At 42.5% G+C, this 26,030-nt stretch overlaps 1 protein-coding gene and 1 long non-coding RNA gene across 3 annotated transcripts; one reads left to right on the forward strand and one right to left on the reverse strand.

The window, feature by feature from the left end:
- Window positions 1-1,427: 1,427 nt before the first annotated feature.
- kcnn2 (potassium calcium-activated channel subfamily N member 2) lies at window positions 1,428-25,917 on the forward strand. Of its 2 annotated transcripts, XM_035608791.2 has the most exons (9): window positions 1,428-2,454; window positions 2,809-2,904; window positions 13,073-13,491; window positions 13,772-13,913; window positions 14,083-14,193; window positions 15,398-15,525; window positions 17,537-17,545; window positions 20,555-20,624; window positions 23,462-25,917. In XM_035608791.2, the coding sequence occupies exons 1-9, from the start codon at window positions 1,639-1,641 to the stop codon at window positions 23,735-23,737; spliced, it is 2,067 nt and encodes a 688-aa protein (XP_035464684.2). In that variant the 5' UTR covers window positions 1,428-1,638; the 3' UTR covers window positions 23,738-25,917. The 2 variants fall into 2 exon arrangements, with proteins under 2 accessions (XP_035464684.2, XP_035464686.2); XM_035608793.2 differs by lacking the exons at window positions 17,537-17,545; window positions 20,555-20,624 and having other exon boundaries at window positions 23,462-23,627.
- Window positions 11,257-13,157, reverse strand: LOC118285273. Its single transcript, XR_004785065.2, has 3 exons — window positions 13,039-13,157; window positions 12,667-12,718; window positions 11,257-11,410 (listed from the first exon to the last, which is right to left on the reverse strand). It is a non-coding gene; the product is annotated as an uncharacterized LOC118285273 (long non-coding RNA).
- Window positions 25,918-26,030: the final 113 nt, after the last annotated feature.

The raw sequence follows: 26,030 nt of genomic DNA on the forward strand, positions 1-26,030 counted from the left end.
ATTAGGGAGCTTCTGATTAAATGGCTTACAAAACGAGGACAGCCAGGGGAAAGCTCATTCTATAAACCAGAGGGAAAAAGCAGACCAAGATTTACAAATAACTACATGATGGGTGGATTCATGCTTCCCGGCAACACTGTGTAAAATGATCACCACTCAGCTTAAATGAACGACTCTCCAGAGGTGTCTCCTCTGACTGGATCCCACAGAATAACGACACCGACTGTCAATCCTCTCTATGCCGATGTGTGGCTTGAATCCATGAAGCCTGCGTTCATTCACCAGACTCCACACGCACGCGCACGCACGCACGCACACGCACGCACGCACGCACACGCACACACACACACACACACACACACACACACACACAGAAACAGAAGAGGAAGCTTCCGCCTGGAGGAGGTGGGAGGCGTCAGGTGGTACGCGGAGCCGGCCAATGAGGAGTAAGTGCGCATTGCGATCCTGTGCAGGAGGATTGTTTTATTAAAGGGTTGGTGGTGATCAATGGGAGAGTGGAGCTGTCCGCGGTGCTGAAAGTTACTTCGTGACGGACTGCCCTTCAGCACCAGGGACAGCTCAACTTTCATCACTCCAATTCAAAAAGAATATATATATGATCCCGTGTGCGTCATAAATTAAATGCATGTACATGTTGCCTCGCTTTTCAAATTCACACTTTGTTTTCACGGATGAGTGTCAGATGAGAGAACTTTACTACTCCGATAAAGCTGAAGAGAAGAAAACCTTGTGAGCAAACTTGTACGCATCTCTGACCAACATCCCACGACAAATACAAAGACATAACTCCAATATAGCATAACAATATGGCCTTAGACTAAATGTGTCGCTGCTGTAACGCCGGGACGTGTGCATGATTGGGTCGCAGGTTTTGGTTTATGCCTCTATACAGCTGTTCAATCTCGGTCAGTTGGCTGGATTTCCTCAGGGTGATATAACTCTTATGCCCCATTAATAACGCAGCCGCCAGCGGTCACATCAATCTGCGGCTGCAGACGCATGCAGGCCCCGGTCATGCGGGCGCGTGCCACAGGCCTGCGCGCTCACGTGGTCGGTGGCCAATGAGCTGAATGAAATGAGCAGCTTGTAAATCAGTGGTTGCAGCAACGTGCGTGTGTTTCACGTGAGGTCAATAGATGGGAAATCGGTCTGGAATTTATGAATAGGCTTGGCTGATGTGTGTTGTGTGCAAAAGTGAGAAGGACAGCAGATAAAAATACACCCTCTGTCTGTTGTAATTTGGTCTTTTTCAAAATATCTCCCCTTGCTGTACTTTTGGTGACAGGTTCAGAGTATTTGTATAAAAGAAGCTCAGCTCCCTGGAAGGTGTAAAAGTGCAGGCGGAGATCAATAAATTAAAAAGGGGGGGGGCAATGATACTGTCCCTTTTGTGGATCCTGGTGAAACGAGGCTGGGCTTCACGTCCCATGGTTGCAACCTTTTCATGACGTCGAGCCAGTTGTTTTGGTCCTCTCTGCCCAATCGGAGGCTCCCCTCATTCTACCGGAGCCGAAATGGATCCATTCACGCAGCGGCGCTGTCCTCCCGCAAGCACCGCGACGCCCTTCGTCGGGGGCTCCGTGGTACCCGGCTGCTGCTTTGAACGGCAGCACTGACATGGAAACCCCTCTGCAGCTGCACAACGATTTCTTTCCAGAGCAGCAGTTCCAGCACTGTAAGTACCAGCACTACTGCGGGCGGGAGGGTCGCCTCGGCAAGCGGCACGACCAATGCTGCACCTGCAATAGCTGCACCTGCGATGCGAGGAAAAGCCTCGTCTTTCGCGGGACGTCGCCGACCACTGTGGGAACTTTGAGGACACCTTCGGAAACGTCTTCGAGGCAAGGTTGCCAGTACAGCGGCTGCGAGTTCACACCTTCCAGTCATGGTAGTTCATCCAGACATCATCATCCTCCTCCTCAGCATCAGCATCAGCAGCAGCATCAGCAGCAGCAGCAGCAGCAGCAGCATTGCCGCGATCGGCAGCGGGGCAGCCCGGGCAGCAGCCACAAAGACAGCAACTCCTACAATGAAATCGCCATGAGCAGCTGCAGATACAACGGCGGCGTAATGCGGCCGCTGAGCAACTTGAGCTCGTCCCGCAGAAACGTACACGAGTTCGATTCCGAGTCGCAGCCGCTGCAGCCCATCTCGGCCGCGGAGGCGTCGGACACCCTTGCGTCCAAGCCGGAGAACAATTCCACGACCCTGATGCCTTACGCGTCGGGGGACGCGGGGGGAGGCTGCGGCCACAGCGGCGGCGGCGGCAAATCGGGGAAAAAGAAGAACCAGAACATCGGGGAGAAGCTGGGCCACCGGAGGGCCTTGTTCGAGAAGAGGAAGCGGCTGAGCGACTACGCTCTGATCTTTGGGATGTTTGGGATCGTTGTTATGGTTATAGAGACGGAACTCTCGTGGGGAGCCTATGGAAAGGTGCGTATTTGCTCGGAGCCCATGTGCGTCCGCGTCTAGACCGGAGTTGATTTAGTGGCATGTGACTGAGGCAGCTACATTAAAACCACCTCTGACGAAAGTGTGGGAGGAAAGCAGCAGCAGTCTGGGCTCATTATCAAAGTATCCCAAGTAGTCACATGCAGTAGGCCAAAGGGCCCCACGGCCAGCCAACTGTGAAGGGGAACCTCACAATGCAAGAAGATATGTCAGCATGTGTTGCATACTTTTATGTGTTTGTTTTTGTTCCAGAATTCTTTAATGTAGCCTAAAGACTGAGATTGTGTGTCATGCTGCTGAGTGTTGTTTGGCTTTAGTGTTGTTGCTCTTTTCCAGGAGTCCCTCTATTCATTAGCTCTCAAATGCCTGATAAGCCTTTCCACAATCATTCTCCTGGGGCTGATCATCATATACCACGCGAGAGAGATACAGGTAATGTTGAAACACTCTTCTATCGCCCTCCGTCCGCCTACACGTGCCGTCGCATTTAACAAACACTCAAGTGCATGCGAGGATTCACTTCATTGATTTACCAATGTAGGGAAGTGTATAGTGTGAAATGACAGTTCCTCCGCAGCATGGGGCAGTGTAATTGTTCAACGAGTTTATATTTACACCATGCAGATCTTCATTGCTCCTCAGATAAAAATGTCCCCTGTTAGTATTTTGGTTTTTTTTGCACTGTACCACAGAAGTATAGTCTGATCATCTTTGGATTAATAGCCATTGATAGTTCTTTATACATTCTGATTAGATTTAGGAACTCCCCACAGTGTTCAGTGGATGAATATAGATTGCCAGCTTCCCTTGAGATGGCCCAACACTTTGACAGTTTTATGACCCTGCCTGAGAGCATTGTTGCACTGCTCACGGTTCTTTCTGCTCCTCAGCACTTGTGCCTTTGTTAAACAGCCACAACATTAATTGCACCACTTTCCGCAGAGCGAACGCCAGAATGCTTTCCCATGTATAAGCTGATCCATCCGGTTCGACGTCTAGAATAGGTTTTTGAGAAAAAGAAGAAGAAAAAAAAGTCACATTTAGATGACAAAAATCAAAGGTTGCCTGAGTTACAGTGTATTCATCAGCCTTGTCTGTGTATTTAGGACTTACAAGTCCCAGGGGAGTATCACTCATTGAAATAGCCCCAACAGTAAAATGTGTCGCCCCCTTCAGATGTCTCGTTGTAAACCTTTCTTTATGAGGGCTGATAAAAATGCACAGGCATCATTACCATATCTCCATGCATAACAAAAAGTGTATTCATTTCCCTCGCAGTCAGCTCCCAGTAGCTGTTTATAAATTAAGGAGCATACTGTAAGTTTGCATGAGAGTATCGTATTCATTCTTCTCCTCCCTCGGCCTCCACACCTTTTACTCTATAATCCCATGTAAATTATTCAGCTCATAAACCAAGCTTTTTCACCTCGTGCTGGTACAAACTTTCCTTGAAGCTAAATAATGTAATGGTTTAGTTGTGACTAATGTATTGAGAAGGTGCATTTCTCATCACAGTGTAGTTTTTTTGTTTTTTTTAAACGTATAACAGATTGTAAATTGTCGAGGCTGTGCGTCAGCCGAACATTAAACATGTTTCCCGTTCACAATCAACCACTTAAATGCTGAAAGCACTGCATTTATTCACTATTGTGGCATAGAAACACCATTTTTAAAAAAGCTTAAATCTTCTGTTTTTTACATAATTAAAATGGCTGTGAAGCAGCATTTTCTCCTTCATGACAGGTGAGCTGAAAGTAGCATTTCAGCTCCAAAACGAGCTTTAGCTTCCTTCCATTCCCGTCAATGTCAGAAGCTGCAGAATTTCCCCCCAGTTAGGCTCCTCAAAGCCCTTTGATCCAGAGAGTCACGTCAATATCCAATACATTTTTCGCCCCGGATAGCTCGCTGTCTACACAATAAAGACTTTTCCTCCTTTGCTGACCTAGAAAATTTAATTTAAGGCAATTGTTTGCCTCGGAGTTGATTGCAGCAATGCACCTTTCACCACGTCACCCGCTCTTCACAGTAATTTATATGCAGTTTATCCAAATGGGGAAGCCTGAACACTTAAATGAATCAGAAAACTTCATCACGTCACTGCAACCTTACTCACTTCTTACTGCCTCCGCCTAAAGTCAATTACAACGTCCGTCTTCCAATTCATCAAGTCATTTGGAACAAACTATTGGCCAGTTCCTGGAAACTGACTCTGTCTTACCCCTTGTTGAGTGTTTATATTTCAACTTCCAGCGCCAGCACCAGCTGTTCCTTTCCTTCCCTGCCTCGGGGGCTTTTCTGCCTGTGTTGCTAATCTGTCACTACTTGGTTCTTACAGACTGACATATGCACTTCTTGCACCCGCACACACACAAAACTCTGAAATGATGTTTGTTCCCTTCTGAATGTTCTGAGCTTTTGCCGTCTGCGACCCAATCCAGTTTTTCTGACAATGTGATCAAAAACATTTGAAAATGTGATTTGATACACATTTAATTTGACTTTGAAATTTGAGGTGTTATATTCAAAGAGCAGAACTTTGCTTCAGAACTTGGAACGTCATAGGCTGAATGTGGACTGAAGTTAAACCCTATGGGTGAAATGTTTAACTTCAAATTCATTTTCCATATGCTTCTTTCTTTTTTCCTCTCTCCCAGAGCACAATTTCACATGTCTGGTTTTGACCAATAAATGATTCAAAACCTTGAGGAATTTGATCCTCTGTGATATAAAACTGAGAAAAGCAGCGAATCCTAACAATCCAAATCCTCAGAGACGCAGAAACAAGAGAGCATTTGGCAATTTAGCTTAAGAAATCAAAAGAACTGTTGGCAATACATTTTCTGTTGATTGACTCATCACTTTAATAACTAATTAATTCATCAGTTGTTTCTTTTGGTTAAACCTTCCCTGCCTAGTAAACCCCCCAGTTTCTAACATTGAAAATATGTAGTAAAGGCCCAAACTTAAGTAACCTGGGTGATGTCAGGTGTTGAGTAATTGGAGCTCATGTTTATCTATAGAGCCACAAACAACAATTATTTTCATTATGACTTAATCTGCAGGTCATTTTCTCAATAAATCCATTCATTGTTAGTTCTTTACAACAACAAAATAGTGAAAAATGCGCATCACTATTACTCAGAGTTCAAAATTATACCTTTACGCCTTTTTTTTACCCCAACAGTCTAGAGCTCAAAAATGAATTATCAAAACATTTCTTTAATACTTAATTCTTAAGTGCAGTACTTGAGTTCATGTACATAAATTATTCAGCCACTGAAAATTGAGCGTCCGCTGATATCGCAGCTTTCTGACAGAGAATTCCATTTAACCAAACATAAATCCAATGAGTATTTGACTCCATATTTCATATTATCACCTGGATGCAACATTGCACCATCTTCTGCTGTGTTCCTCAGTATAAAGTTCCTTGTTTGTCAGCACTCCACCATGATAGTTTTATTTTCTTAAGGCACTTTAGTGCACTTTTCCATGTGGGAAATTTGGCTCCTGCAGTGAAATAGATTATGCATGCACATCCATGTGTACCCACAGATGCCTGTCAGACGCCCTGTAGTGGCATAAGTCAAGATGATGAAATATTTCCCCAACACTCCAGGCCCCTTACAACGGATTTACTTGTCAAACTCAGTAAAGATTGCCCTCTCATTTTTAGGGGGTGTAACAACAGGACGTTTTTTTCTCCTCAGAGTGACTGAAAACTCCAAAGGTCAGGCTAGACACGATAGATGCTGGACACTAGCTGTCATTCGAATTGTGGAGGGATGTTGCAACTTTCGTGCGGCAATGGCAGCGACGGGTGACCTGCAGAGCCAAGTGCATGAACACAGACAGACAGTTCCATGTATTTCGAAATGTCCAATTCATATCGGCGTCTCCAATTAGGACACATGATATTAATGTTTAATCCACCTCTACATAGTTCCGGAATCTGAAGCATATTTCTCTTTAAGCGTCGTGAAATGTTATCGGCCTGATTTAGTCCCAGTAATGTCTTCTGTTGACAGCTGGCGATCCGCCAGAGGAATTTTTGGGGACTTTTTAGTTTAGTAGAGCTCGCCGTGTTGGCAGGCAGCAACTTCCTGCTCAGTGCGAGTGGAAATGGAGAGGTTGAGTCTGAAGCTCCCTCCCGACTTTGTTTGTCATTGTCAAAGTCTGATTCCAGCTTTGAGCTGCAGGGGCATTCTTTCAAGATGGTTGATGAGTTCACCTCTTTCCCAAGCAGACGGAAACTGTCATTTTTTGCAAGTTTTCTCTTCTTCTGACATCAAAGGTTGTTTGTTTTTTTTAACCGAGGGGCATTTGTGTTCAGGCCAGTGCCATGTCGCTGTACATCGTGATGACAGTCGCTTAGATTCCTTAAACTAATGCAAAATGATCAGGGGGCTTACTGTGTCCTTGATGTGTGCCTTTGTGATCAAAATCAGCGCTGATGTTTCACAGTTGCACAGTATTACATTTTACAATCTGCAGAAAAGATAAAATAACAACACGTCTCTCCGAATTGTGCCAGTGAATCCTGCCAAAGTCAAACTTGGCCGTGCACATCAGACCGCCCCTGGGTGGTGTGCATGTGTCAGAGATACGGTGTAACTGCAGGAGACGCTCTGCATTTCTCACAGTGAAATCTGTCCTCTACCCGAGACTCCAGATTGGAGTCAGATAACCACCACTGGCTGGTGACCTCTGTGTTTTCACTGAACGTAGGGGCTTTCAAGGGCAGAGACACCCAGCCAGAATCTTAAAGATTATTTATTGATCGCATTTAGTAAATTATGCTCTGCATGTGGCTTCAAACATGCAGAGGATTTTAGTTTATTTCTTTGTGCAACTCGGCTGCAACAGGAAGATTTATACAGGCCTTTACTTTGGCTCAGAGGCTTCACTTTACATAACCAGTTGCTTGAATAGAAGAAACTATTCAAGCAACTGGTTATGCACTATTCACTTCCAAAACAAAAGCAAACTGAATCTGCAACAGTTTCAGATTTACTCAGCAAAGTGGCCTCTTAGTGGCTCACTTTGATATCATAAATAACGCATTGCCTTAATGTCTAATTGCGTTGAACCTCTCAACCTATTTCGCTAATGAGATTGAACGATTTCATTCTCAGTGACAAGATATATGCTCCCATCTCCACATTACACAGATTAAATATTGAGCTGGACTCCATTAGTTGTATTGAGCATCGTGAAACCAGTAACCAACCCAGCTAGCATCGCAGGTGAGCTCCTCGGAGACTGTACAGTAGAGGGGCGGGGCAGCGGCAGGCGGGGGAATGAGCTCAGGACACATTCCGCCGTATTATCTCTCAACCTGTCATGAATGAAACTTTCCCATGATGAGCGTATGGCGTGCACTCTTACTGATTAAACTGTCTTATATCCATCAGGGGAAAAAAAAAGCTGAAAGTCACAGAGATGCCCGTGACATCTGGATTCCTCCACATTTTGAAATGATTATTGTATTGCTTGTTCTCTGTGATGTGTTGCACATTGCAGGAGTTTCATGTGTGTGCTCTTCTACTTTATTGTTAGACAGAGAATACAATTTTTAGAGTGAGGACAGCCTATCCAGTTATTCCCAAAGTCTGTTTGAGGCTAAAGACTTTTTTAGGTTTTCAGGATTAGGACATTAGGACATACCCTCATGTGTGGAGTCACAAATATGTGCCTGTGTGTCTCTCTGTGCATCTCCATATCATAAATTATAGGTTATAAGGGGCCACATACAGCACATAAACAACGATACTGTTATGCCTCACACTCCTGTAGCGGTGTTTGGTCATGCAGATAGGTTTTGATTTATGTTACTAATGTTTAGTGTTATGCATCTCTGTAGGAAAGCAACAATACCCCTGCTGCTGACCTATTTAAATGTAATTTCCAGCTTTGCGACTTTAAGAACAGGAATAGTGCAGCTCTTGGATGATTTGCCATAAAAATGTTGTACAGAAATTCACACTCCCCAGACGATGAAGCTCACTGACTTTGCTGATCCCCAGACTTTTCCTCTGGTGCTATACCATTAGGGTGACACCTGTAATTTTGCAAAAGCTGTGCGCAGCAGATATGAAACTCCATCCCCCTCCACGGTGCTCGGGTTAAAGGGCAGAAATGTCAGGGACATATTTCAAACATTGGACAGTGGGGTGAGAAAATGTTTGAGTTGTAATTTGGAGGAACGGACCCTTTAAGCGACAAACTCAACCAAATTAGCGGAATTTGTCAATTCACTTTACACTCATGTCGTTACTTTCAGCGCGATCACGTTAGTTTCAGCTTGAAACTGGTGTTTGTCTTTGCTGATGCAGTTCGCGTTTCCTTTATAGGCCTTTTTTACCTGTCTTTATAATTTATTTATAGTTTATAGTTTATTCATATATAGTTTCGAGGATCTGAGGTGCGTTTGAGTCAACTCCCTAAGGCATTTATCATTTATTATTTATTTTGGCTTTTATAAATATATATATATATATATATAGGTGTATCTGTAGACATAATTGATCAATTCACTGTATACATCTATCAAAATGTAATAATAATAATTGGCTGCAAAAATTGGAGCAATTGGAGAAAGAAATATGATATAAGTCTGTTTATGACTCTATTACAACATTTTTTTTATGTACACACATATCAAAGTGATGATTCCAGACTGCAGATTTCTAAGTTGTTCTCAACCTTTTCAGACTCTTGTCATTAATTGAATTTTTTTTTGCTGTTTAAATTATTAGTCAGCCTCCTGAAACTAATTTAAAATTTTCCTGACTCATCAGCTGTCTCTTTTAATTTCCTGACTCTCGGCGTCTTCCTCAGTAGCACATTCTGACACTGCGTAAACCACATCAGTTTGATGTTTTTCCACTGGAGACATTTCTTCTCTTCCACCTCTCTGCCATAACTGCTGGTTCTGCTGCTCACATGGAATATTTGATGCTCTGAGGTAAAGGGCCCTTGAGTATTGTATTTCAGGTCATCCATTACCATAATTGCTTTTATCCACCAAGTAGGCTTTCCTTATGCAACCTGCGCTTAAATGTTTAATTACATTGTTTTAAGGTAACAAACTTTGTAACTGCTTTTTGACAGGACAGGTTTGTTGTTTGAAATGTAAGATAAAACGCAGCTTGTGCTGTGTGCAAACAATAGATTTAGCTGCTTTCAGAGGCCTAATTCTGTAAGTAACACACCACGGCAGAGAGGAGTCACCGCTTGTGTTTCCATGTCTACATTACACTCGCTTGGAAGGCCGAACAAGGCGAGCTGTGGTTAGAGTTACACACTTCTCTGACAGATATCAGTTTGTTAAAAGGAGCTCAGTGTCTCCCGTTGAATATGAACAACTGCCTATGAAATTTTAATTAATGTTTCTCTGTGTTTGGGGGTGAAATTGATTGTAGCTATTAAATAAATATAAATGAGCTGCAGAGGCTTTGTGGGGCAGTTTGTTCGGGGACATGTGTTTGCTGTAGCTTGTTCTGTCTTTTTTTTTGTTGAGCGCCAGCTTGTTGAGAGCTGATGTTTCTTGTGCAGTTAGCTGTTGGCCATGTAATTGGCTCGGGAGCTCCAACGAGTGTGCAGCATTTGGTGTTGTGGGTCCAGTGAGGTTTGCATGTGTCAGTGGTGTCAGGGTGCCTTTCTGTCAAACTTTAGTGTGTGGGGCGGTCATGTATGTCTGTGAGAAAGGTGTCAGTGCAGCACAGAATTATTGATTTTGCCATGTACTTTCTATGTCCTTGAATTGGACATGATGAAGAGGAGCTTTCTTGTCGATGTGAGAAATATGACTATTCCATTTTATGTGACATATCAACGCTAAATTTACAATCTAGGACACAGATCCCATTAGCCCTGCAGGACTGGGACAGTTTTTACTGCTATAATGAGAAATCTCAAATTAAACTAAAAGGAGACTAGTTGGTGAGTTGCCGAGTTGCAGAGTCGTGATGTGTGCCTCCGGTGTGTGTCGAGCATTTTATTTAGCATTTAATAAGATTCAAAACTGCTCGTTTGACTGATAAATCAGCATATTTAGCATATTTCAGACTCACAGCTAAGGGACTGTGTAAAATTTATTTGAGAGTGTTAAATGTTTGACTTTTTAAAAGACCCTCCTCACAGTTATTGATATTTGGTTCGGACAGTGGAAAATTAGCGAACCCACCCCCCTAATTTCTCAAATTAAACCCCAATTCAAAGTGAATATTTTCATAGGAAAGGCTGGAGAAAGGCAAGCTGCTTTCTATTTTTGAACCGAGAGCTACACAAACAGTTATTGCCACTGTTGCTGAATAAGTGAAAGGATCAAAGGTGAGCAGCTTCAGGTCTGTAATATTTTTAGCTTCATCCATTAGTAAAACAGGTTGGGTTGAACCGCATTACAGTATATTGTAGGATAACGCTATATGATTCATGTTACTTTACCGTAGTTGTGTTATGGCACAAAATAAAGTGAAGACAATTGCAGGCTGTTCAAAAACTGGCATGTGAACAAAATGTTCATCATTAATAACCTAAACCTACTGTTTGTCAAAGGTGACATATTGGCCCTACTTGTGACTCGAAAATAAAGTCATGATTGTTATTTTCTGCATGTGGTGAAAATGTGAGTATTTTCTTGTAAAATCCTTCAAGAATGATTAATTAAATATAAATCTAGGGCATGAACAATTCAAAGCCACCCTCATGCCCTTAAGACCCCCCCGTTTCCTCTCCATCTCTTTCCCTAAAAATCCCTGTACAGTTCCCACACTTGACATTGTTTATTAAATTCCACCTCATTTGTCATAATGCAGGCATGTATTTGTTGAGTGGACAAAAGTCACAGAAATTCCAAACTGCACACTTTAAAAAAATGCGCTGAGCTGACAGATGGACTGACCTGAGCACAATCCTGTGTCGCAAGGAGGCTTAACTGTAAGAAGAAGGGAAAAAAGCAGAAAGAAAACATTGTATGAGCATATTTTCATCTCAGGATGTGGTTTGAGGGAGGTTCGTGACAGAACGTAATCGTATGCAGCCTTTCGTTTCTCTGCATTAGAAAGGCTTCTGCTCTCATTGCAAAAAAAGGCAGCCACCAGGAAACCTCACTTGAATTTGCTGACAACAACATTTTGTGAAATATCTACTGACAGTCGTGATGGTCTGAACACAGGCAGAGGGCCTTCAGGTGATTGAGTGGAGAGAACAGGAGCAGCTTTGGAGGGAAATCAGTGTGGGATGTCAGACAGATGAATTATTTGACAAATATAGGGGAAGCTAATACAGTTTGATAGTATTCAATCCACGACTGGACCCAGCAAATATAAAACTCTGTGAGGGGAGTAAGATTGAGATACATTCCATAAGCATGATCAGGGATCACTGTGAAGGAGTCGGCGACGGTGGTCTTCGGCTCGGCCGTTAGTTCAGGGTGAACACGCTGAGCAATGAATCTTCTGACCGAAGATAACTGAGTATTGGATTGAAAGTGATAAAGAGGAGGGAGGGGAAGAGCAAGAGGCAGCAGCAGCAGCAGCAGCAGAGGTGACCATGTGAGGAGGCTACAGTATATGACAGAGGACAGGGCGGAGAAGAGTGATGAGGGGTGTTGAAATGAAATCCCCTGTGAAATGCTCTACCTTCTGGTCGTGGTGGCCAGGCGATCGGAACCTAATGCTAATGTGGAGGCGACAGATGTTCTCATCTGTGTAAGGCTTTGAAGTTGAAAACGCTACTGAGTGTTGCTAATGTAAGACTCTTTTTTTTGACGACGACTATTTAGACTACATTCATTCTTGCCATTATAATAGTAGGATTTTATAATTTGTTATTTTGAATGACCTGCAACCATTTCTTTTCTATAAACCTTTAATGTACAGAATCATGATTTAGTCAATGTCAAGAAATAGTGAAAAGATGATCTTTACATGGCTTGATTTGTTCAACCCAAATATATTCAGTTAGCAACTAAAACAAGAAGAAATCCTCCTGTTTCAGAAGCAGAGAATGTTTGTCATATTTTCACATGTAAAATTCTTACTAATCAATTGATCAAATAACAAGCTCATATTTTGACTTCCTTTTTTCTGTCCAGACAGCTGTTATTTTTCACCAATTTCACTAAGATATACAAAATTAGCTCACAGACTTGAAACTTGACACGGGTCATTTTTGCAGTGATTTTCTTACCGTGCAGACACAAATGGGAATATTTTTCCTTCGTACAAGGCAGGATAACCACCTGAAAAAAATATAAAACACTGTGGTATTATTTAGAGAATTTATTCTTAAAAACAAAGGCATGATATTTCATTCTTGCACCTTCATCTGATACCCTTGAAAACTGTATATCATGGGGCAGTTTGGCCTTGAAAGAGTACAACGTCCTCCTCCCTTTCATATCAGTTATTCATTATATATATGGCGAAGGTCTTGAAAAAAAATGTGGCTCAAGAATGTGACTTAATGACTCAAGGCTATTTGTGACTTATGGTTTAATGGGTTTAATGATTTCCTGTAGCTTGCCGTGTCACCATGATGAAAATGTTAGCTGGCTTTTACCCTCCGTAAGCTTCACCGTGCCCTTTCCTTGCAGTTATTTATGGTGGACAACGCAGCCGATGACTGGAGGATAGCCATGACGTATGAGCGCATCTTCTTCATCTGCCTGGAGATCCTGGTGTGCGCCATCCACCCTATCCCAGGGAACTACACCTTCACCTGGACTGCGCGCCTGGCCTACTCCTACGTGCCATCCAAGACGGATGCGGATGTGGACATCATCCTGTCCATACCCATGTTCTTGCGGCTGTACCTCATCGCCCGTGTCATGCTGCTGCACAGCAAGCTCTTCACGGACGCCTCATCCCGCAGCATCGGTGCACTCAACAAGATTAACTTTAACACACGCTTCGTGATGAAGACCCTCATGACCATCTGTCCTGGCACTGTGCTGCTGGTCTTCACCATCTCGCTGTGGATCATTGCTGCATGGACAGTGAGAGCCTGCGAGAGGTGCCTGGATCAGTTTCTCACGCTATGCCGCCCTGCTCAGCATGAAACATAGATAAGGCATAAAAATAGATAATGTACACACTTCTAAGCTCACTCTGTGTCTGAGCATTGAGATAGCAGGATTATCACATGTTGGAAGAAAAGATTAGAGCCCTACAGTTTTCATTTAGTCTTATATACATTGGATTAAACCTTTTTTTTTTTTTAAATAAGTAATCAATAGGAGTTTCTGCAGGCACATGAATATTGGTCAACCTATTGCATGTATTATTCATTACAGGTATCACGACAACCAGGACATAACCAGCAACTTCCTAGGAGCCATGTGGTTGATCTCAATCACGTTTCTTACCATCGGATATGGGGATATGGTCCCAAACACATACTGTGGGAAAGGAGTCTGCCTCCTGACTGGCATTATGGTGAGAGAAAGAGACTGAGCGCCTCACCTTTTTTTTTGCTTTGCCAGTTTGTGAAAGACTGACAGGAGCCTTTATCACCTGTGTTACTAATATGCTGCTAATGTTTTTATGAAATGAGTAAAAATCCACATTGTACATTCTGTGTCTGTCCACTCTTGTTATTTTACAGGGCGCTGGCTGCACTGCTCTGGTGGTGGCTGTGGTCGCAAAGAAACTGGAACTAACCAAAGCTGAAAAACATGTCCACAATTTTATGATGGACACACAGCTAACAAAAAGAGTAAGTGATCGTTACCATGTTCATTTATTTAAAGTGAAAATAGAAAACTTTTTGGCTTAAACTTGTGATTATGTTGTTAAACCTGATTACACAGTGTAATGGCGATTAAATTAAAAAAAAGACACCATCCATGCTTATATCCGTCCCCTAAGACTTGCTTCACCATGTTAGTTATGGTGAAGCAAGTCGGGACGCGGTTTTTCGCTGAAAGATTGCGGCTTGTATAACCAGAACAGGTAAGAGAATATCTTTCCCCCAGTATCTGTCCCAAGTGATGGAAAATAGCAGACAGTTTAACAGCCGATTTAACAAAAACAACATACAACAACTAGCACATACTGCTAGTTTACACCAGAGCGTAGCGATATCTCCATTCACTCCAATGGACCAGTTTGTTTCCCAGCAATGGCGGAAAATAGAGCATCTCAATAGTTCGAGGAAGTGAGCAGCAGAGCATACAGAGTAGCAGCAGAATGGAGTCAATTATAGTCAATGGACTGCTGTGCTGCACTGATGAAGGGTAAGACATTTAAACAATCAGATTGTATATTATCAGCACATCAGAATCAAATCTAAATGCGCATTAAAGAATGTTAGTGGATTATGATTTATGATTTATTTATGGTTTAAGAAAACGTATTGACTGACTATATAGAGTAACTACATAGGCATGTCGGTCTGCCATATTGTAATACGATACATTCTTTGACTACTAATCACCAAAAATCGTTTTTCTGTCGCTTTGAATAATGAATTCGAATTGCGCGCCAAGAAACTTCCGGGAACTATCTGAAGTCAACCTGAGTCACATGACACGCAAACATTTTGGACTTCCGTTGTCGCGACTCTCATTCAACGGCGCCGGTTAACACTAGGCGCCAGAAAACAAAGTAGGAGCTTCGGTGTACATACTCTCCTCCTTCGTCACGTCTTCTCCTCCGTTGTCCGTAAAAGTGGCGTACACAACTTCTTTCAGGAGCCGGCGGCTCTGCGGGAAAGTACCCGCGTCCTTCCCGGCGTTTTTGCGACTGCCGGCAGCGTCTTTACGGCAGTGTCCAAATAATAATACCTCCTGGAGCCACTAGGGGCGTGAAAGTCTGTTGCTCCTGTAACGTCACAGGTACATTTCACTTATCTGCGTTCTTGTCCAATGTCTCCCCCACCTTCTTTTTTTTTTTTTTTTTTTTTTTTTTTTGCACCTTAGGTGAAAAACACAGCTGCCAATGTTCTCAGGGAGACGTGGCTCATCTATAAGAACACCAAACTGGTGAGGAAGATGGACCACGCCAGAGTCAGGAAGCACCAGAGGAAATTCCTCCAAGCCATTCACCAGTAGGTGCCCCCGCTATTAACCGACCTTCGCCACTCACGTTGGTGTCATTACCTTCTCATCCAGCAGCAGTGTGTTGCTGCACCAACCAACCAACCAGAAATCTGAATTGTTTGACACCTGTAGCAAAAAAAACAAACATGTGCTTATATTGTTGAAGGACTATCCTGTTTGTTGAATCCTCGTGCATCATCACGACCATGTTTCACCTGACCTGACTAACTTTGAATCTGCAGATGTTTGTAAAGACTCGGGCCTCTTTGTTTCAGCATCAAAGAGGATTGGTAAAAATGTGCAATGAACTAAATTCATGAAAATGATATTCATCACTGATATACGCTAGAAATTCTTGTGATTCATTTTTTCTTTTGTCAGTGTGAAAGAGACATTTTCTTTGAATGAGGTTTACTGTGGAGTAGCCACCGTTTTACAGAAGTATTCTTGAAAAAAAAACTAATTTAATCTTTCTCAAGTTACAGCATTCACAGCAGTATGATATTGATCTCTCTCTCTCTCTCTCTCTCTCTCTCTCTCTCTCTCTCTCTCTCTCTCTCTCTCTCTCTCTCACCCTCTTTCTCTCCCTCTCTCACCCTCTCTCACCTTTTGCTGTCAGATTGGCTCTTGCGTGTCTCTTTCGCTGTGAGTCAGATGTCAGGCCGACCTCAGGGCTGATACATCTGGGGTTCTACTTTTCTAGCTGTTGGTCAGACACTTACCTGTCAGCTAGTCTCTTAGCGGGTCCCCGGGGACCCCCCAGAGTGCTATCTAATTCCAAAACAGCATTGATTTTAGCCTCACCTCACGCTTGTTTTTCTTCAACCTACAGTGCTTACATGCACATCTAATCTGTGGCTCTGTGGTGCGTTCCCTGCGGTAACTATATACTAGATTCTACTATGACTTTGTTATCATGTAGCTTAATGCTAAAAGAAAATGTTCACTTTTTGTATTTCTTTTGCTTTTGTTTCGTGGTTTTCACGTATGTATATGGGTTTTTGTGGTCTCCCGTGCACAGCTTTGATTTGCCCATGAATCTTATGAACACACATTTGTGTTTTAAAGACATCAAGACGTTAAATCACGAGGTAGAGTAACACACAAAACACTCTGCTGCTGTTTCAAATTTGTGCCCTTCAATAGCCTTTTGTCATGGTTGCTTTGTCGGGTCGTTATGTCCTTGCTGTCGTACTTAGGCGATTTGCAGCGGTGGTGACAGTGTCTCATATCCAGCTCCCGTTCTCCAGGACAGCCTAATAATGGAAATCCCTCTGAGCTAAAGTTAAATCTATAAATGACCAGATTTGGTGGCAAATAAGTCAAGTCCTGCCCTGTGTGCAAGGACAACCCCTCTGCATGGTGTCAACATGCTCCTGTCACACCTTAATCGTATAAGGATTTTTTTTTTTTTGCTTGCTTCTTAGGCCATATCTGAGAGAATTGTAGCCTGTGTGCAAGGCGTGTTACAAAAGCCCTGGATTGAGATTAATGTAGGACAGGAGGTTGCCTGACAGCGAGCAGAACGCTTAGGTGGAAGGTTGGAAAAAGGCCTACGGCTGTCCTTGACCTGGCAAGGTGGAAAGACAGTGTGGGAAACTTAGACAACAACATCAGTTACAGTGAAGAACGTGAGGTGTTAAAGGGTGTTAAATGGGGCCGCAGATGCCGCGAGGCAAGGTCTGTGTTGGTGAATGCTTACAGACGTCTGCAGGAAGGTTGGACTGCACTACTGATAAACAGCACAAGTGTGGGAAAAAGGGATTAGACTTACCGAGCGAGCAACATGAGCAACACTCCAAACACAGAGAGATAACTCACCGGTTGCAGGATGAAGTGAGTCAGGCAAAAATGGTTTCTGCTGTCCGGAGGTGATGCGACAGTGTAGACATGCGGGTGACAGCAGCTAAGACTTGAACAGATTTTTGCCATCTGAACATGTTTATCTGATGTTGTAATAATTCATTTGTCTACTTCATGTTTCCTTTTTTTCCTGTTTGTGTCCACACAATGCAATAGAGCTCGAAAGTAAGTCTTCGCCTCATATGTATAGATATAGACCTGTTGTGTGCATGCTAACGAGAGCTTGTCCTTGAATCCGATAATGTGACCAAAAATTACACTCCCTCATTTGATAAGTGAAATTCATGCCACAAAAGAAATGTTTTCCGTCTGCAGTGATTGAATTGTTTCACACGACACAATCTCGATGTTGCCAGATTCATTAATTTTGCTGCTAAAAAGTTTATTTTAATTTTTTATGAGATGACTGTCCAACTGAGAAGCATGTTAATTTGATAAACACACTTCAGTCTCACATTCACTCTTCGGTATTTTATGTTGCAATCAAACTTTTTTTTTTTTTAAACCAGCACCAACACCTTTCACGCCCCATTATTGACTAGACCAATGCTGCACTTTGTGAACACACCCACAGATGCATATAATATTGAGTGAATTTCAATTATCGGTGATGGAGGGTGTTTTTCTTTCCATTTCTGCATGGATGTGATGAAAAATTTGATCTTTAATCAGAAAGCCACTGATTAAACTCCAATCAACTGTGCTTTCACGTACCGAAGGATGACGACTAGAGCTCTACAGGAAACAGACCTGCAGTAGCACAAGTATATCATTTACAATATCCCTCAACTTATAGCGGCCATGCTCATACAGATCAGGGCTCAGGGTCGTCTTTCGGCGTGTGGAACCATTGTTACGCCTGTTACTACATTTGCAGCCGCATTTTCTCCTTTCATTTCTCTGTTGGATGACACAGTTGCAAAGACGATGATCCGGTGTTATCATGGTTTGTAAACAGCATATTAAGAATGACATAGAGCTGTCACGCATCTCTGCACTAAGAGGAATTTGCAAAATTAGTGATAGGCACGGTCGAAACACCACTTAGGTTATCTGGATGGTGCATTTTACCACACGACAGGCAGGAGGGTTTAAGGCCATAACAGCTGCTAAGTCAACCGCCACAGTGAGCATGGTTTAACTATCCCCTGCCCTGTGGGAGTGATGTCCCTCTCCATCCCCAAGGTTAAAGTGGGAATCATGGCGAGGAGCAGGAGAGTGAGTGCTTGTTAGCTCAGAGATCATTGGATTGAATCGGGAAAGTGACCTGAGAGGAAGGTCACGGTAAAGCCTCCCAGCAATCCCGTGCGTGCCCGAGAGCCTGCAACTGTAACCGACGGCGTGGAGCTGTCTCAGCAGGGACAAGGGGAGGAAAAAAACAGACTGCAGAATATTCACCCTGTCTATTGCACTGAAGAAAAATTTGCATTTCATGGTGAGGTAAACGGAGGTCATGACAAAGAAAGCAAGACAGGAGGGTAGTAAATATGGCACAGCACTAACTGAGATTGCCATAACAGATTTAGTGAGGTACTGAAAAGCTTAGCGTAGCGGTTTTCGCCTGATGAATAGCGAGCCGATTTAATGCGCCCATTCAAAAGCACAACTACTGCCCACGAGGAGTGATTGACTGAGGGACAGAGGCACGTGGAATATAAAAGACAAGGGGCAAGGGGGTTTCCTCGACCTGACCTCCAGCTGCCCTGTGCTCTGACCCCATTTGACAGCTGTTGGTCATCCAACTGTGAAATGTATGATTCTAACAGGTCTTACATAAACTCCAAAACCATTTAACCACTTAATATCTATGAGCTTTCATCATTTTCGATAGAGGGCCTCCTGTCTTCTTTCTCTTTTTCTTTCATTCAATTAATTCAAACAAGAAAAGTGCTGTTTTGCAACAGTATTCTGTATTTGTCTTCAGAGTCTTCTCTGTTTGAAGCATCTTTGTCCTCAGTTGTCAGGACACGTTCCCTCGCCTGTAGTTTCCTTTAGTGTCTCCTGTGGCTCCCTCTGTTGGTCTAACCTGTCATATTCGCGCCACATCTGCCTGTCTTCAGGAAACTGAGAGATGATCCTGCATTGCATGACATTGGGTGTATATCGGCCAATTAGCAGACTCCACAGGGGCCCCTTAAAAAATCCCTTCTCGATCTTCATCACTGTTTGCCTTCGATTCACACACAACGTAATGATCACCTCACGCTCAATCTGAATTCACGGCTCAGATAGTTTTAGATTTTATTGTTATTTCATAAAAAATCTGAAATGTTGGCCAAACTTGCCATCATGAAGTCAATTTGATTGTGTGCCCAGTCTAATTGAGCACGTGTGGGTGATTCGGGGTGAAGAAAAAATATTTTTGAAACCGTGGTCGTCACTATACAATTTGCATAGGTGCGCTTTTTGAGCCCCTGAGAGAATGACTAAAACTTGCTTTAGAAGCCAAATTAAACAGGAGGTGTGAATTATTTAAGCATGTTGTATGGGGTAGGTAAGTTATTCAATGCTGCAGAAGTAGGATTTTTGGTTGGTTAAAAATGAAAAAATAAGGCGGTGTATATTGCAGGTTATTTTACCTCACAAGTTGACTCTCACTGGGGAGATGATCCTTTATGAATTGAAAGGATTGCTTCAAGACATCTAGATTTTCTCAGAGATTCACATTTTTTAATGTTTATACTGGATAGTCTCAGAAAGAAAAATCTTTATTTAAAAGTGTTTATCTGTGGCTTAAAAAATTTTTTCCTGAACTTGGAAGTTGGATAAACCAGAAGGAGAACTCTAAAGATACACGGTTGTTTTAGAATCGGATATGGCACGCAGCTGTAGGACTTCATAAATTCAATTCACAGTGCACAGGTGATCTGATATGACTATGCCTCATTCCTTGAGTATGGTTGTTATGTATTGGTTGAGAAAGGTGAAGAGCTGCTCTCATTCTCTCCAGTGGCGGCCCACCCCCCCTCCCCACCACTGTGGTCTCCTTTCCACTTGCATGCAGCTCAACCAAACAGACTGACCCCTGCAATCCCTGCATTCTCGACACACATCTTGTGCATGTCCTGGGAGTGCTCTCCGTGTGTATGCCTTTGTGTGTGCACAAATTTTTAAAATGACAAAACCTCAACTGATAGCGTGAATTCATTGGGTTCTGAATGGTCTTGTGTTCAGATTGAGAAGTGTTAAAATGGAGCAACGCAAGCTGAATGACCAAGCAAACTCTCTAGTGGACCTTGCTAAGGTAAGCTAGACTAACAGTCTACTGCTGCACTGTACATTAGGACAGACAACTCTCCTGATAAGCTGCTTTCCTTTGTGTGATTCCGTTCAGTGCATGCTGGTTCACTCGCTTAATTAGCTGTGCTTCCTAATATATTCAAAGTCTACAGGTGTCAAATAAACAGACAGGCTTTTCCGAGTGGGTGGTAAAACTAAATCTGTGTGATGATTCTCCTTGACTGCACTCACCTCAGCTTTGGATCCTTTGGGTGTGAAATAATAACATTTTTATTTTACAGTTAAACCACTATCCCCGGGACATGTTCTCCTGAAAATTACCAAACGAGAGTTACAAAGAAACACATTTGTTTTTTTCCGAAAAACCCAGTGCCCCGTTTTTCCCACTTAGTACACTCTCTGATATTTGTCTCCAGATGCACTAGACAGAAGTTGACAAACCTCAGGGAGAGACTAGGCAGCGCGCCAGGCTGACACAGCAGAAACAGTAACCTGGGAAGGGAGACACACTGTGATGTGATGATTCAGCCAGAATTAAAGGCAGAGAAAGAGAGGGGAGGCAGGCAGAAGACTATGACATTCAGAGGTGCCCGATCGCCTCGTGCTGTAAAACAGTCGCGAGAGCCGCGATGTGACACAAGATAAGGCAGAGACTCTCAGCTGGCTCTCTGATGGTTGTTATAAGAGTCTGAAGCCATGAGAGGGCAGTGCAGCTCCAGTCACCTCCTGCTCTCCGTGGAAAGATGGAGCTGAATTGAATTGAACATGTCACTGGCAGCTGCATCGCCACTGCAGTCCAATGCAAAGAGTTCTTGCAATGTCCCTTCCCCCCTTCAGAAGCCCCCAAAAAAGTTCATGCCCCACAATATTAATTTATCATCTACAATGGCAGGGGAAGCAACTGGTAAAAAGGATCCCTGTTGAATTTTAGTGAAGTAAAACTCGTGTATTTTGGTTGAATGATGTTTCTCTCGCCTCTCAGGCTGATCTACATGACCAAAAACTGCAAACTTGCTCATCCGAGCTGTTCTTTGAAACAATCTCTTCCACCCTCTTCTCTCTTTTTCTCTCTTTAGGTAGATAATACCTATTAATGGTTTATTTACAGGGTGAAAGTTGAACTGCATATAGTTGCATCCTCTATTGATATTGATATTTCTTTCCTCACAGTGTACAAGGCCTCTCCCCTGGCTCTCATTGTATGCCATCGCTGTTCAATGTTTCCTTTCAGGATCTACAGATGAGGCCCTGACCTGATTCATCTCAGCCCCTCGTGTAGACCTATACCTGGTCGCAATTAAATTTGTAGTTAGAGGAAGAATTTGTTTACATGCTGAATTCCATTTGTAATCGCCCAAAAATCTTCACAGGAATAAAGGAGCAGATTAGCTGTCAGGTTGAGCTGCATCAGTGCAACTTTAGGCGTCAGTGATTCACACAAACAACCCCTCCCATTATTCCCGCTTTAAATCAGAAGAGGACAAGGTAAGAGTTGGATGGCGTCGCCTCGGGACTGTGAGGGATCACGAGTCCTCCACTGAATACTACCTAAGAGACCGCCCTCCAGCAGCAACGCTCCCACTCCTCACTCTTCATGTGACATGGATTTCTCAGTGCGTTGTTGACTATTTCTGAAGGCCGAACTTTGGAAGTTGTAAAAAAAAAAAAAGTATTTGCAGCTATGCCGTGTTTTCAAAGCTCTGTGACCAGATAGTTGATGAAAACAGTGAAAGAAGTGTCATGCAATGTCAGCAGATACCGTTCCTTCCTGCTCGTGTGCATTTATTAGCAAACAGATAATGTGCTGGTTCTCATCCTAAAATAAAACCAACTTAGCTTGATGTTCCTCTGGCCTTTTTTAAAAAAAAAAAAAAGTTTAACTGTCTTCCCTGCTTCCAACCTCTGCTCTCATCCAAAAGTGGAGGACAATGGGAAACTGTCACCAAACAGATAACACTGACTCAGCAATAGTACTTATGTTGATAACCTGAGGTTCACTTTTTGTCAGCTCTGTCCTTATTGAATATCCACTTGTCTATTCGAACATTGTAAAGGCTCTTATTTGCTGTAATTGTTTCTTCTGTTTCAAATTGGTCATAAAGTGATGCCCTCTTAAAGCGTTTTCACTGTACATTTAGTGATGGTGGACAAAATCTGTGGTCTTCTTTCAGTGCAACATAGCAAATTTAATTCAAATTTGATATGATGCCTCGCCAGTTTCGTTCAATCAAATTTTATGGATATCTTGTCTTTTAATGTTCCTACGCAGTCTTTCTTGGCCTAGATTGCAAAGTACTTGTCAATAAAGAAGTGATTTGTCTAACCCAGACTCAGACAACGCATTTTACTCAATATGACGACTGAAGAGTTTGTCCCCCATCACTTACAAAGAAGTTGTTTCAGGCATCAATCTCTTTCGGAGCAGTTGCAGTGACGTATAATGCTTTCAGTGTACATAGAGTTATGTGAGTATAGTTTTAATTCAGAAAACATGAATGTATCCTTTAAAAACTGTGAGACGATGAACAGATTCTGATGGATTCCCTAAACATGTTCACTCTTTAAATATTTCTACAGTTTGTCCAGGATGTGTTGAGAAAAGGAATCATTATGTGAACCTTCCTCTTCTCTTTCCTTGTATCTTCTTTTCAAAATCTCTGAACACTTTCAACTGTACATTTACTGAAGAATTGAAGAAGCTTGTTTTTCTATTATCTATAATCTTTTTCCTAATGATACACACACACACACACACACACAGCATTTTCAGGTTGTCCAGCAAAAATAAGAGCAAATGGGGAAAATGCTCATGTTAAGTGTGTTTCCTCTCCCTTGTTCCAGACTCAGAACATCATGTATGACATGATATCGGACTTGAACGAGCGAGGGGAGGACATGGAGAAGAGGATTGCCTTGCTGGAGACAAAGCTGGAAACTCTACTGAGTAACTTGCAGGCTCTGCCAGGACTCATCAGCCAGGTCATCAGCCAGCAGCACAGGGACTTCCTGGAGGTGCAGCTCCAGCCTTATGACAAACACAGCCCTGAGCGCTCACAGTCAGTGTCCCGACGGAGGTCGTCCTCCACTGCACCGCCCACCTCCTCCGAGAGCAGCTAGAGTCCAAGGGGAATGCCTCCACGGAAGACTTTTGCCATCATATGGCCAAGTTGCATTTATCGTAAAGCCTTATGGTTTCAATACGTATTATCCAAAATTCTGATGACAGAATCCAAGATACTGAGGACAGATGCATTTTAATGGATAACTTCATGCTGTTTTGTTTTTTTTATTACCTCAAAAGATGTTGTTATCCTTGCTCTGGTGACGAGACCTCAAGTAAGGGCGCTTCCCTCACTAAAAGGCCTATCGATGGGGCTACGATAAGAACACTACTCCGTCTCTATGCAGAGGTAGCCAGTTTAAGGTAGCAAGGTTAACAAGTGTGAAACTATTGCACTAAAATAGTGCTTCTCACAGACTTTGTGCTTCTGCAGGCTTGGTTCTGTTTCAGTGGTCCTCAATGCAAACTGAGAAACCTCTGAGAAATTCAGTCAGGGAGAATGATGATGTTGAGGGAAAGTGCTGTGATTGATGGCCTGGAGTGAACTGATAGCAGGCGTAGAGGAAGGCAGATGAAAATCACTCCTTCACTGTCACTCAGACATAACTTTAAAAGCTTGAAATGAGGGGGGAAGCATATATCTTTTAGGTTAGAAACAGCAGCAACTATAGCAGTTTTCTTTTTTGCAGAGTGCCCCTGTAGAATGACTATTTTGGGGGCAACATTGCAAATAATTTAATCCTCTAGTCAAAATGAATGAATTAAAATCTGTACTTGCACTTACTTTTTAATCAATGCACTTCAATGCTGACTGACATATGATACAAAGATGCGTTGCTCATTAAAAGAAGAACATTTGAGATGTTTGGGCATGGGTTTATTATTGTCAGTTCTCAAGTTGTGGCTAACGTTGATGAATCAAGTCAAAGCCCTTTTCTGTTGGTTTTTTTTGTTGGTTTTTGTTTTTTTACAAAAAAAAAGCATTAACTTATCCTGCAGAAGTCTACAGATATATTATGAGTGATCACAAAATCTGTATTACCCCTTGTCTTGCTGTGTCTCACCTCCTGTCCCTCCTTCCTGTGCTGTTTATGCTCACTGTCGTCCCAGCTGGGCAACAACAAATGCTGAACAACAACCTGCAGAGACCATATCTACCTTTTAAAAAGAAAATGCCTATTTTTATATATTTTGATGAGGACAAGCACACCTCCTACAACGAAAGAAACAGCAATGGAGATGTAAGTAGTGACAGATTCAGCATAACTAGCATTTGGTTTCATATTTCCTGGACTGGAGATAAGATACATACATAAAATAGTCTATTAGGTTCTTTCCTGAACTACACAGATTTTTAAATTCCATTATTCTCCAGATTTATTTTTTACATAACGTGCTTTATATGACACTGTGGGCTGAGCTGGAAGAGCAGTGTTCATGAACAGAACTGGTAACTCTATATAGTGACTGACATTTGGGGGTTTGAAGGTCGTAATGTCAAAAAGCATCAATCTCCATATCAGTAGCTTTATTGGCCAAAGTAGATATTACCAACAAACCTTCTGGACCTTGATATTCACCTTATGAACATAGTTGTTAAGGCAACCCTTCCAAAATTCACAGCATGGTTCGAAGACAATGTGGCGGTCACTCGTCAACTCAGCAGCACTGATCCTGTTCATCCAGCCGTCCCACCAACCAATACGCCAATCAGAAGGTCAACAAAACATCAGATGTTCAGTTCACAAACTTCTGCAACATAGACACCAATGAGAGATTATATTGTATGCGACTTAAACAATTAAACTATGAAATAATACAATTTGACAGGCCTGTGTCCTTTTTTTCTAATTGGGTGATGATTTGTATTGAATAGAAAAAGTGTTTGTATGAGTGTCTGCTGCTGCATAAACCAACAAGTATATACATTTGTGGTCCAGTTGAATTGAATTGAATTTGGTGAGGCAGTATTTTACTGTCGGAGCTGGTCAAGTTACAGTTGGGTACAGTCAGTGGTTTTCATCATGGCTATCAGATAAATGTAGTGGAGTAAAAGGTACAATATTTGTCTCTGAAATGAAGCCTAGTGGGGTATAATGTAACATAAAATGCTAATATTGAATTAGTGAAAGTATGAATAATTGAAAATAAATGTACTTTGACATCACTGACCCTAATTTTTATAAAAGCAGTTAATAAATACATGAAATACTGTCGGTATAATGCCGTGAAAATTATCCATCAACATTATGTAAATTAACTGTTCAGGCTGATATCGTTATCCGTAATGTCATTATGTCTGATTTGTTTTCCTGCGAGTCAACGCACTGGGCAAAGCGGTCGTCTTCA

Source organism: Scophthalmus maximus, chromosome 20 (assembly GCF_022379125.1).
Source record: "Scophthalmus maximus strain ysfricsl-2021 chromosome 20, ASM2237912v1, whole genome shotgun sequence".
In the NCBI taxonomy this organism is placed as follows: Eukaryota; Metazoa; Chordata; class Actinopteri; order Pleuronectiformes; family Scophthalmidae; genus Scophthalmus; species Scophthalmus maximus.